This window comes from Microplitis mediator, chromosome 10 (assembly GCF_029852145.1).
Source record: "Microplitis mediator isolate UGA2020A chromosome 10, iyMicMedi2.1, whole genome shotgun sequence".
NCBI classification, from domain to species: domain Eukaryota; kingdom Metazoa; phylum Arthropoda; class Insecta; order Hymenoptera; family Braconidae; genus Microplitis; species Microplitis mediator.
Genome location: NC_079978.1, coordinates 9,744,301 through 9,758,570, shown reverse-complemented (window position 1 = coordinate 9,758,570; position 14,270 = coordinate 9,744,301). Strand labels below are relative to the sequence as shown.

The window sequence follows — 14,270 nt, the reverse complement described above, 5'->3', positions numbered from 1 at the left end:
GCTGCGTTGTTATTTGAAAATATAATATAAATATAATATTCCTGTTTTCTTTTTTCCGTGTAGATAATTGATTTAACAAAACATTCTATAAGTAATACAGCAATCAAAACTTTACGCAAATAAAGTACTGCTATCCTGTAACAATCTACGATTTTTTAAACCTGAGATGGTTACTAAAATCTATCGGTATTGCTTTTACAGCAATATTTTTTTTTCAGTGTATATATATTTATACATAAGTAATAAAAATATTCTTAACCTTCCGTTACACGTGCTTTCTCTAGTGTCTCACTTGTATTCACGCCAACTCTATTAGGTTGAGCAGTGTTGTGCGGGAAATCCCCGTATAGCGCGTGTAACGAAGGGTTAATCTTATTCTCAATATACTCAATCTCATTAACGTTTCGTTTCTTTTTATAAAAAAGTATCTCATTACCAGATAGTTTTAATATTTATACACTGTACAAAATCACCGGGGTAAGTCCAAGCGGTGTAGGTGTTCAAATTGGCGGTGTTAAATTTCAGCACCGAAAGCGGTGTGAAAATAACGCCGCCGCCGGTGTAAATATTCTGTACCGGTGTTAAAAAAAATTCTCCGGTGTTAAAATAACACCGCTGCCGGTGTAAATATTCTAGACCGGTGTTAAAATAACGCCGCCGCCGGTGTAGATATTCTTTACCAGTGTTAAAAGATTTTACTTTGTGAATATTTGTACTTACTTGATCACTATACTTGTTAATAAATGATATTCTTTATTAATTTTCATAACGAACTGTCATTTTTTGTGTTTTATAATCTTTAAAGTTAATACTCCAAGCGGACGCAGTTTACCCAGCTTTTACACCGGTATTACTCCGCTTTTACACCGATATTACTCCGTTTTTACACCGATATTACTCCGTTTTTACACCGGTTACCCTGATTTAACACCGGTGAATTACTCCTCCTACACCGGTGTAATTTTATTTTAACACCGGGCGAAGTTAAAATGAGTCCATCTTTAACACCGCTCTTTTTACAGTGTATACTTGATAAAGTTTTATTTAACTAATTTAATAAGAAAGTACCAGAAAAGAGGCTGATTCAAAAGTGAATAAATAAAATTCCTCATTACGTAATTTCTGCGATTTTATACATAATTTTATTCTACTTACATATTTTTTTTTTAATCAATAGTCATTTTAATTTATTTCTATCGCTTCTAAAATTATTTTATATTCAATTAATTATGTATATTTCTTATTAAGAAATATTTTTATTAAAAACTTTAATTTATGTTACAAATTAACTTTGATGAAGGCGTGAATTCAAATGAATTATTTCAATATCAATATAAGTGAGTGGCATTAATAAATATAATTATTCGGATAGATAAATTAAACCCAATTATAATTACTGATAAAAACTATTGCATAATTGTAAATTAAATCTCAGTATTGAATTACTTTCATTGTTAGAAGTCTATATTAATTAGTTATTTTAATTAAAATTACTGTCATCATAGCGCGCAGGAATATTAAATATATTTTAATATAGAATGCACACGATAAGCATTTAACTGATAAAATTATATTGTCACCAGGTTTTAATTAAAATTATATAAGACAAAAAAATAAAAAAAATGAATAAAAATTTGGGATTTCTGATACTTCGTTAAATATGTTAACATATTATTAACATAGATGCAAATAATCATGTTGACGAATCGTTAATCATGCGTAGCTTCATTATTCGCATCACAACGAAGACTGCAGGCATACAATTAACATGCTTATGAATATGCAAATATATTTGTCGCTCGTGTAATCAACATAAATCTAAGTTGTTCCAGCTAAATCTCGATCGATTAATCATTGGTTGTACTTTATCAACTCATCAAAATGGAAATCGTATCTAATTCTATGTTGGTACTGCGTCAATCTTCATAGAAGAGAGTGTCAATAATTACTCTTTGAATTAATTAAAATTCAAGCAATAATTTAGCTAATTAATTATTCTAATAACCGTTTACATTCATTATTGTTTATAAAATGAAATTCAACTATTACTTTTTCGAGAATATTTGAGTGAAAATGAAAGATTATAGTTTTGATTAATTATTAACCTCTGAAGATTAACACGTTTTTAGCGGAGTGAACATAAAAAGTAAAAAATGGACTGAATTTAGATTTCTGAAATATTTCGCATAGGTACTTGTATGCCAGCCGAAAATTGCAACCACCCCCAATTACCCCTTAAGTAACCTCTAATCAGTCAAATTACATAATTTTTTTTCATTTTCATTGCGCGAAAAATGTCTCGATCTTCAAGTATATGATTAATTATACATCAATATTTTAAATTAATTTCAAATTATTATACAGAAATGGTAATTTGAGAAATCATTTTAAATGTTATGAATAAATAAATTTGTAAAGATAAATTTGTATATATAATAATATATTGATTTATGTATTTAAAAATTAAATTTCATTGATCTTAGTGTAAATAAAATAGTGATACCAATGTCAATAATAACTGATACTTCTATTCTTTTATAAATGAAATATACGGGATTATTTAAATTATTCTTATTTTTGGCTGAGTCATTATTATCAATATTTTATATTGAACGATTATTTTGAGGTAATTCCAGTTATCATAAATTAATTATGCGATGAAAATAGCAATCACTATAGCACTGTAAATAACAGACATCTAACAATTATTTCGTTTTTATAAATAAAATTGAGATAACGTATCCGATAGCTAGGCGTCTACCAGTAGCTAGGTGATGCTTCATATATTTCATTGATAAACTGATTTTAAAACAGATAATTATCAATTTTCTTACTAGTTAGATTGATTTACTGTTAAACCGGTTATTATTATGCGACTTAATTATATCATTGTTAATAAAAAATCAGGAGCCTGACTAGACTGATACATTGCTACTAATAACTTAATACTAATTTTTTTATATTTCAATACGTTATAGTTTTTCAAGGCTTGTAAGCATAATTAAAAGTTTAATTGTTCTAGAATTTATACAAAAAACTTTTCAATTTCTCTGTAGCATATATAAATCTATAAAACTAATTTTATAGACTATTTTTTATGGCAACTGAGAGCTGGGTAGATACTTTGGATTTTATTTAAAAATATGCATGGAAATATTTTCAAAAGTTTTTTATGTGCATTTTTAAAATAATTGTTTCGACAAACATTAAATTTATTTAATTAAAAATAGTAAAAAAAAAAAAAATCTCACTCACCAACTCTGACAACTACATAAACTGATTTCTTTCTTCTTAACTAAGCCAACAATTTATTTATTATCAATCTCGCGGTCTAGTGGTATAAAAAGTTATTTAAACTTCATAAATATTCACTTACATATTTAAACAAGTATTTTTTTTTTCTAACCAAAAACAATTGCATTCAAAACCTTCGAATGAATTTCCGGCAATTTAATTCAGAACACAGATCATAATTCATCTGCTCAGTAAATTTCATGTTTTGATTTAATTAATAATTACATAAAGTACTTTGATTAATTCTCCCTAAGTTTTTATTTGTTTATGATTAGTTATTTAATAATTATTGATGGAAATTGACGAGAAATTTACTGTACCCTCAGACTCCTTAGTAAAAAATATGGCCGCCACATTTTTAATCATCTGTTTAATTACAATCAATAGAGGGTGCGATAAATCGATATAAACTCGACATCGAAGTTTCAAGTTATTTTTAAAATAGATGCCATTTTTGTTAGTTCGATTAGTCTAGTCGATAGATCCAGGTTGTCGTTGCTGCTAATTAAGTATACATGTATAAAATAATTTGTCAGTAATTAGCTTTAATAAAGAAATTTACTATTTTATCAGTGACGCGTTAAAAACTAATTATTGAATTATTAAATCAAGAATAAATAAATAAAAATTTTTTTAATAACTTGAATTAAAACTTCGAAAAAGTTGCGGTAAATTCAGGTTAAAAATTAATTTATTTTATTTAATTAACACTTGTTATTATAACAAGGCTCTTAAGAGATTAATTTATTGATTGAAGTTGACTATATTTAATAATTGAGCCATCAAAATCAATTAATTTATTTAATATTTCAGATTTTTTGTCGTTGAACTAGTTTCTTAAAAAAAAAAAAAAAAAATAATAAGCATTTTTTCCGTATGATATATTTTTTAATTTTAATTAATGATCCTGAAGTTAGCAGTCAATTAAAAATTTTCAGATTTTTTTTTTTCAATAGTTATTTAATTAAAAAAAAAAATAAAAATATGCACATGTAGAAAATTAAAAAAGCTATAGGTGTAATATTTTTGATATTTTTTTTTATAATTAATCGTTTTCAAAAAAATTCAAAAATTATTAGACGTCGGCTAACTTCAGTATCATTCGAATGAGTGCGAATGTAGCTGACATTTGGCAACTTTTTTAATTTTAGGACAAATGAATAATGAGTGTGAATGAAGCAGACATCAGACAAATTTAAAATTATTAACAAATAAAGTAAATAATTAATAAAATTAAATTAGAAAAAAAATGCGCATTTAAAAAATTTTAAAAGTAATAAGTGAATTTTTTATATATATTATTTTTGAATTATTTACTCTGTTTATTTAGTTTTGAATTTGTCTGATCTCTGCTACATTCACACTAATAATGAATGAAATTTGAGTAGAGAAACAATTAAAAATTGCGTGTTTAGAAAATTTCAAGATCCGTACACAGAAAAAAATGAACTTTAAAAATTACTATTTGAAATTATAACCCGGAACCCGGTTGTCAATATGGGGAATTTTAACATTCAAATAGTAAATTTTATAATACGTGTCGTCTATTTTCTATTTTTCTTAAGTAGACAATAAATTTTCATACTTATCCTGTAATTACTCACGTTTTAATCATAAATGACAAAATTACTATTTAGAATGATGGTATTTACTGATCACTTTGTCATTATATTACTTGTCATTCTCAATTTATATAGTTCATTTTTTTCCGTGTACGCGCATTTTTTTTTTTTTTCATTATTTTAATTAATTAATTTATTAATTTCAAATTTATAAATTGTCTCATGTCTGCTACATTCACACTCATATTATTCGATTAAAACATTTAATGACTTAAATAATTTTATCTTTAAAAAACAGTAATATGTAATTTTAAAATATTGGTATTTAATTAATCAATTCGACAAAGGTTAATCGATTAAATATTTAAAGTCGATTGGGAGCGTAAGAATCGATATAGTTCGATACTTTTTAAAAGATAGCAGCTATGATGATTTGGATCAACGAACGCGTCAGTGTCAGTGATTTTAAAAAGTAATAAAATCGTTATCAATAAATTTTAAATGTTAATTATATATATATAATTAAGTATTTAAAGTAAAATTAACTATTCGTTCATTGATCTGTTACAATATATTTAAAATTTAAGTAGCGGGAATATATTTTGAAGGTTCGAGTTTTATTTGTGGAAAAGTTTCGATGAAAAAAAAAGTCAAGTGAGTTTAATTAAGTGGTAGTTAAATTTTGTGTTGTCAATAATGTGAGTGTAAAATAAAATATTAGTCAAGTTTTATTTAACTTTTAAAATGTTTTGGATCACAGGGTTCATTTAGAATCAATCGAGGGCGAAGTAAAGAAAAAAAAAAGTTCACAGATGTAGCCTTCAACCGGTGAGTGAATTATTTTTTGTCTTTATTATTATTACAACCTCGTTATTTATTTATAACATTTAAAATAACTGATATGATTTATGTCATAATAACAAAAGATCAAGGATTTGTCACATCCTTGAATCATTTTAACGCTTAATTCAGTTTAACTGCTAAATAACTTCCGCTATAAACAATTTTTAAAAATACTTAATGAGTCTTCTCTGTAAAAAATTAAAATAAATAATTAATTTCCACGGTCTCTTTCCTTCAGTTTTATAAAATTTTTTAGTCCCACGACCCGACCTCTTTTGCCAGCATTAAAATATTGATTTAACAGAAAAAAAACTTTTTTATTTAAATATATATTTAAAATAATCTACCGTTAAATGTCGCAACCTGACCTACTGTTTCATTACCAGTATTAGAATACTGTCTCATTCTCATCCTCCGCATTTATGAATCACGACTTTTCAAATTTTTTTTTAAATTTTACCGCATGCTAAGACACAAATAATCCATTAAGCAAAAGGATAATTTAATAACAAGAAAGTATATATAAATCCATAAAATCAATAATTATAATTTCTCATCGTGATTTATGGAGCATAATAAATCACAATTAACGTTTAATTGAGCTATCATCATCCGTATAGCGACACTTGGTATCGTAACTTTTATTATTATATCAACAATTACACTAAATCTACAGCTATAGCAACAGTTTTGATACAATTGAACGACAATGATGATTGATCATCAGACAGTTTGTAAATGACATACTCAATCTCAAACTCATATATACATGTTCGTGATATAGTAGAGCATAGCATGCGCGTTGACGGAACAAGAGTCGAAACAAGAGTTAAGAGTTGAGAGAGGATGTGTGACATTGAACTTAACTCGGTAATAACCACCTACCATGGTCAATCTTCATACAGATACTTTGCCACGGGGGTTAACACGTAGTAATAACAAACGGGAAACCAACGATACGTCAAGTTAGCTTTTTCCCCTTTACTTAACATTAATATATTGTTATCATCTTGTTTATCACTTTATCATTACGCCATTATCTAAACATAATAGTCTTTATTCATTTTTTCCTGTTAGTAAAAATTTTTTTAACACGTGTTACTTAATTGCATACGTGATTTTCTAGTTTCTTTGGATATTTCTTACATCTACGTATTTATTTTAAAAATATAAAAAACATTAAAAAATAATTTATGACACTAGGATATTTATTTATGGTTTTTGTTTTGCTACTTACCGGGTAGGCAAGTAAGTAAAATAATCCAGTACGATGACCCCATGTTTTTATTTTTATTACTTAACATAATATAGAATACACACGCGCACCAAAATATAATAATATTTATAAATAAAGATGTTAAAATAGTGATATAAAATTAGGATTAGAAGTAATCTGGTGACAGATGAGTATGTTTGGGTAAAAGGTCATTCGTGGTAAGCCAAATAGCTTTGCGGTAGTGTCTTAGTCACGAGAAGAAGTTGTTTCCGATAAATGTGTGGTCACCGGGAACACGCCGTAGATGTTATGAGACAAAGACAGAATAAAGAGGAGACCCAGGTGTATTTTTAGACCCCCGCACAAAGTTTCTCTATCACTGGCGATTCCGCGGTTACCCGCTTCAGGGTGACTGCTGTGGCTAAGAGAAAATTTGAGATGAGAAGTGGTGGTAGCAGTTGCGCGGGTAACAGACCAAGAGGTAGGGATCATACTCATCATGATCTAGTCCAGTCTTGTATTATTATTATTATTATTATTTTTTTTTTGTAACACTCATGAGTGTATACTTGACTTTAGTCTATTGAGTTTATAGCAGATAATAATAATAATAATAATGGAAGAAATTTTTAAATCTCGATTAGATATTCTTTGATGGTACTTCCTTTTAAAAAAAATAAAAATTTTAACTTCAACACTCTTTGATGCGTGATATTTTCATTCAGGTCACGGACTAAGGTTTCTTAATGTTAATTTTTTATTCATCGTTGTCTTAGAGTTTATATATAATTCTTGTAAGTTTTTTGTGAATTCCGCAAATTTTTAATTTATTTTAAAAAATCAATTTCAACTAATTTTAAAATTTAGTCATACAAATATTAAATTAATATTTAAAAAAGTAACATCTCTAATCTATTTTTAATTTTTAATCTTATAAATAAAAGTATCGTTTATTTATTGACTTCCTGTCATAATGATAGTTGACAGACTCAGATACTCTGAGTCTAACGATACTCAGATAATTCTTGAGTAAGTTTATTTTTATATATAGTTCTCCCTTCATATTTCATCACAATCACTCTTAGATTCAGTTGGTAGGTTGATATTGTATAGACAAAAAATTGCTCTTTCGTTAAAAGCGTAAAAAAGTTTTCGAGATAGCATACGGTAAAATCGTAGTATAGCTTCTTTTTTCTCTTACAAAATACATAGTAGGGAAAAGAAAAGAAGTAAATAGAAACCCAGGGGTATATTTTAGAAGTATATCCATTGTGACTTATCGACTTGACTAAGATGACGTTGAGGTGATCGTACGACCTTAAACCACACCCAGTGGATCTTGGTATACGGTAAATGGAGTTGATCCATTTCCGATATCGAAGAGGTAGTATATGCCTCACCCTAGTACTGTGTAGCAACTCTAAAAGCTGCTGGTGTAGTAGTTTAATAGTCGGGTCATTACGAAATGTGCAGTTGGTTTAAATGTAGAGATGGTACGTTTAGTATTCTCGTGATCCCTTTTACCTTAATGATAGTTATCGATCCATCTTTTAAAGTCAGCAGAATATTATCATTTGTACATTCATACATATATACATTAACACAATTACAATTGGAGTTTTTTTTTTTTATTTTTTATTTATTTAATTATAAAGTTCAATGGAAATTATAATCATTACATTAATAATAATTAAATGAAATAAATATTATATATTATCAATATTTATTCAACGGGTTATGTTAAAGTAATAATCACACAAAATTATCTAAACCCATAATACCTAGTTTGTATGTATATATATATATATATATATATATATATATATAAATAAATATATATACACACAAATTAAATAATTTGTATCCTTCGTTTTTTTTATTATTGTTATTATTATTATTATTACGGTTATTATAATAATAATAATAATAATTGTTATTATTAAAAGTCCACTGTCACATTTTGTTCATTTCAACATCGGATATATTTATATTTATTTTAATTATACTTATATTTATATGTATTCATATTTATATATTTATACTTATTATTTATAATTATATTTATATCTCTCACACATACTGTATAATAATAAATTTATAAATCGCAATGATTAGGAAGATTAATAACGATTTCATAACCGGTTTTATCTGGGTTAGTTTGTAAATGCATTGTATAAATTTTAATATTACAATAAAATCCCAAATAATACGACATTTTATAAAATCGTTTAAATTAAGTTGCTCTAATTTATAATAAATTATTAAATATCTATTCACAAACGTAAAATATTTACTAGTATTTATTTATTTTTTTATTAATTAACATCTATTGCAAACGCTCGTCGTTATTTATCGTTTTTATAACAACTATCGTTCATCCATTATTCTATTGATTATTTATAAATATTTAGATTTTAGTAAATAAAATGCATTTCAAGATTTTGTTTTATTATTCATTTTCTTTTTTACAAAAGTTTGTTATGGTCATTGAGTATTTGAATGTTGCTGTTATTTTTTTTACAATCTAATTACTCTTAATCATAATGAACAACTGTTTGCGGAAGATTATTTTAAAATTATTTATATATTTAATTTACTAGAAGTCGTCTAATTTTTTTTTATTGTTAGTTAATGAAATAAAAATATAAATAAATAAAAGTTTATAAATTTTTTTTTTAAAAAAGCATAAGACGTTATAGAATTATCAACAGATTATTAAAAGTGTATTAAGTAAAATCCGGCCATCAAATGCTTCGATAGTGTTACCGTAATTAATTAAAATATAAATTTAATTATTGATTTTTTTATCGATAATTTGATTGATTAAAAAAAATTAATATATATATTCATATAAATTATTTGTCATCGTGCAAAAACTACTAACAAATATTTGTGACAATTTATTACAAATACTCAGATTCGTTGCAACTATACAATAATAATGATTATAATTATTTTGATATAGTTATCATACTACTGCACACATTTCTAAGATATGACTTTCATTCATCTTTATATACATATCTGTTATTATTATTATTTTTTTAAATACACATTTCATTAAATTTCTTCATTCAAATCAATAATCATTAATTTACTTTTTTTTTGTTAATTAATTAATAACAGTTATTTTATAGACTTTTTTTCATTATGCACATCTTATTAAAGACTGTTATCATTCAGTAATTATAATTTTTTATAATACATGAACGCACTCATAATACAATAGTCGGGAATTTGTATGTCGATTTTTTATTATTATTATTATTTTTTAGTTTTTTTGTTATTAGTCACTTGTTTTTAAATAATTATTTTCGAATGTACAACTGTAAAGGCTATCTGTGCATTATCGCATAAGTGTATTTTGTTTCCCACATGAAACGATAATTGATTTTAAATTTCTTCATTTGCATTTCAATTATATTAGAGTTAACAATAGTTATCGAGGATAAACAAAAAAAGAAGTTATCTATGTACATACACAGTTTATTATTTATAATAATATTTTTTGCTTCGAAAATCACGAGCATTGTCCATAGACTTAGCTTTTGATACGCGAAGGAACACTTGCGTGAGAAAATTTTTCTAGTTAAAAATTATCATTAAGTATGAGGTGAGTAATGATTCAAAGATGTCGGTAATATTTTTAACTGGTGTAAGTTTTCTTTTTCTTTTTTTTTTTTTTTTATAACACATATTGAGCTTTATATATTGAGTTTTATTTTTAAAAATCATAAATTATATTTACTAATTAAATCTATCGACGTGTCTATTTAAATATAAATTAATTTGCTATTATAATTAATTATTATTGAGGATAAAAATTATTGAAAGAAAATATTAAAAAAATATCAAACCACGTCATGATTGAATAAAAGCATAAAACATATACAGCGTAATAATTTGTTGATATATTTTTTTGGATAAGAGTTATAGTTTCAAGTAGCATTAATTAATAAATCCAGGCCTCATCATGAAATCAGTCTCGATGGCTCTGGTGTCAGTCTATGACGATTTATTAATTCATTCGTTGCTGCATGCCGCTATTTAACTTAGGCCACATATATTTACCTTATTACTTTTTTAATTTTAAGGTAAAAGTAATGTAAGCGGTTATCAATCGTTCTAGTTATGCGCAAAGCATAGACATATCTCTATCCTCATAATTTTATAATTTCAATATTTACAATAATTGTCGACAGTTTTATTTTAATTTACTTTTTTTTCCTCTTATATTATATTTTATATTAATTGATTATTCGTTCGTTTTTTTTTTTTTTATACTCGTCTTATTAATTACATTAGATTAAGGTAATCCAATAAATGTATTTTATTTATTTATTTTTATTCATTTTAAAAACTTAATGTAAATATTTAATTTTTAAATTTGATCGTCGATAACTATTGTATTAAAAAAAAAATTGATTGCATAATTTATAAATAATGTTAATATAAAATTTTATAAAATAATTATTATTATCAATATTTATTGGAGTACCCTAATCTATTTCTCGAGAGTATGAATTATTATCATCGTCATAAAACTCATAATTAAATACATAATATGTAATTTTCCGGGAAGATCTTGTCTGTCGACTGTTTATAAACTAGTCAGAGGAAATAACGAGACCACTACCGGATTGTCTAGATTTATTAGATTACACGGCTTATAACGTCGTAGGTGCTTGACGGTAGAGAGGATTTCCTTTAATTGGAAGCATGTGAGCCTCTGAATTAAATACCCAATCATCCAGGCTTATAAGACTGTCATCACTGAAGAGTAGATAGAGATACTGAAATTTACAAATAAATATATCAATTAGTTATATATAATATTATATTAATCAATTTAATTTCTTTGCCGATGGATTTTGTAATCGTGGATTTAAAAAAAAACCAATTGATTGATTTCAATACAGGAATAATTAAACTCCATTAGCTAAGCGGCTTTTATTGAAGTACGTATATTTGATTCCATTATGAGACTATGAGAGCTATGATAGTTAATGATGATGGTTAGTACGATCTACTGGGATATACTTTTCATTGGCTTTAGCTTTTTATTACCGTACATAAAAACTACTGCTTTTTTAACGGTCATCGGCTGATAGTGAACCCTTAAAATTCAAATTATTTTTTCCTGTACTCAATAATAAATTTTATCTACAGATCTCAACTCGAGATACCACTGTATAGATATTATATTTGAATATAAAAATAATGATAAAAAAAAATAATAATAATTTATAAGCAAATAGAGAATCAATAAATTACTTTATCGTGATTTAATACGCGATTCTAGGGCGCTTTGAAAAGTAAAAAAAAAAAAAAAAAAAGTTGTTGGATTCTTTAGAGTCTGTATAAATGGATTACCTTGAGTGTTTCGGCAAAGAAGTAACTTTGCTGAACGTCATCTTTTGCTGAGTCCACTGAATACACATTACTGATTCCTGTGAATCCTCCTGGTACACGACAATGCTTTTCCAAAGCTTCTACAGCTTCCCAACCCCACTCACGGTATTTAGGATCTTTTGTCAATCGCCACAGTATGAAGTAAGACTCAAAAGTCTAAAGTATATCGGATAAATAAGATGTATATATTATTTATAATCCATTTGAATTATTAAATATTTTTAGGATAAAATAATAATAATAATAAATTACCTCAGGTCGTAAAATGTAGTATTTTTCACCGTTCTTTAAACATTTAGCTTCTGTTTTGTCGGTGAAATGGAACGTTTCAGGACCGAGTTTAGTAACACTACGGTCATAAGACTCATGGCAAGTTCTTGTTAGTTCAGCAGCATACGCCATATGATTTTTAGATTCATCATTTTCCATTGCTTTTGCACCAAGTGCAAACATTCCACCTATTTTAATAAGTAATAACTTATATTTTTTGTTGTTGTTAAGATAGGCATAAAAGAGTAGATAGAAGATGATTATTTTTTATGATGCAATTTTTTTTTAATATTCATTAGCAAATATATCTGCGCGGAAATGTTACAAAAATATAAAGATAAGCAGATTATAACGAAACGTCATATGTGAAATAAAATAAATAAACTACCAACTTCATTAATTGATCAGAAAGACTGTGGATTATTTAATTAATGGCATTATGACAAGACGCTTCAAAACCTCTATATGCAAAGACAACTCTATAGCATTTCTCTACCTAAAACATGTCTATCGTAAAATAAAATTATCCTTGAATTGATTACTCCTCAAGCTCGAGCTTTACTCCGAAACTTCTAATCAATGACAAGACTATTCGAAATAACACTATTCATTATCAATTTAACTAGAAAATTATCGTGAACTAAGAAAACATGTTAGTTAACATAGAAACTCACGTGTTTTTTCAGTTACCGATGATTTCATAGCTGTCAGTAGTGAATAGTGTTATTTCAACTAGTATTGGCATTGAATAGTAAAGTTTCGGAGTTAAGTTTGCGCTTGAGGAGAGTTGTTCTGGTTAGAGATGTTTTGGAGTTAATTCCAGGATAGTTTTATTTTACGATAGACATGTTTTAGGTGGAGAAATGCTATAGAATTGTCTGTGCATAGAGAGATTTTGGAGCGACGTCATAATGTCTAATTAATTACAATAAGACCGATTATAGAATAAATTATTTTGATTATTAAAAATACAAATATTAATATTAGTCGCTGTGAATTTTAAAATATTCAATTCTTTCAATGTTGATATTAAATACTAAAAAATTTTATGTACTTTTGTGTAAAGCTGACGATTGCTTAAAAAACTGGTAATCATTTTAGCAAATTTTTTTATAATACCAAGAAAAATGAAAAATTATCATTTAACAAAAAAATATAATTTCCCTTTTTTTGAAAATTTGCAATTTTCATAGCGGGAAGTTAAAAAAATGAATAAATTAACTTATTAATTAAAACGCTTTTTAATTAACGAATTTCAATTATATTTGCAACTTCAAAGTTATAGATTATATTTAAGCTTTAGTTAGTCAACATCTGTTATATCCCCAGTTCTCATATATTTAATTAGTGATTGTCGTAAATTAATTTACATCGTAAGATAGGCGTTGGGTTCCGTAAATTAATTTAAAGTTTACAAGTACATGTTTTGATCAATTTTATAAGTTATTAAATGATTTTAGGAGTTCCTGGATGTAATTTGAAATTAATGTAAGTGATTTCAATCAATTGAAATCACTTTGTTTTCAAAAATAGTTAGAAATTAATTTTAATAGCAATGAAGGAGCGTTAAGAGTAATTATAGTATTTTATAAATTAACTTACCAGCAAAACAAGCGAGGTGACCCATTTTGTGTTCAACTTTATCATATTTTAAATCAGATACATAAGTTAAT

General features: G+C 26.0%; 2 protein-coding genes across 2 annotated transcripts in view; both read right to left on the bottom strand.

Moving 5' to 3' along the window:
- Window positions 1-7,340, bottom strand: part of LOC130676201 (xaa-Pro aminopeptidase ApepP-like) — a 98,542-nt gene extending 91,202 nt beyond the window's left edge. Inside the window, exon 1 of the mRNA XM_057482267.1 lies at window positions 6,937-7,340. Coding sequence (XP_057338250.1) covers window positions 6,937-7,003 — 67 coding nt within the window. The 5' untranslated portion in view covers window positions 7,004-7,340. The remainder of the gene's footprint in view (window positions 1-6,936) is intronic.
- A 1,501-nt stretch (window positions 7,341-8,841) lies between these two features.
- The window catches only part of LOC130676198 (mannosyl-oligosaccharide 1,2-alpha-mannosidase IA), a gene marked incomplete in the record, with an annotated part of 416,169 nt that continues 410,740 nt past the window's right edge, over window positions 8,842-14,270 (bottom strand). Inside the window, 4 exon segments of the mRNA XM_057482265.1 lie at window positions 8,842-11,708; window positions 12,289-12,483; window positions 12,580-12,785; window positions 14,200-14,270. Coding sequence (XP_057338248.1) covers window positions 11,583-11,708; window positions 12,289-12,483; window positions 12,580-12,785; window positions 14,200-14,270 — 598 coding nt within the window.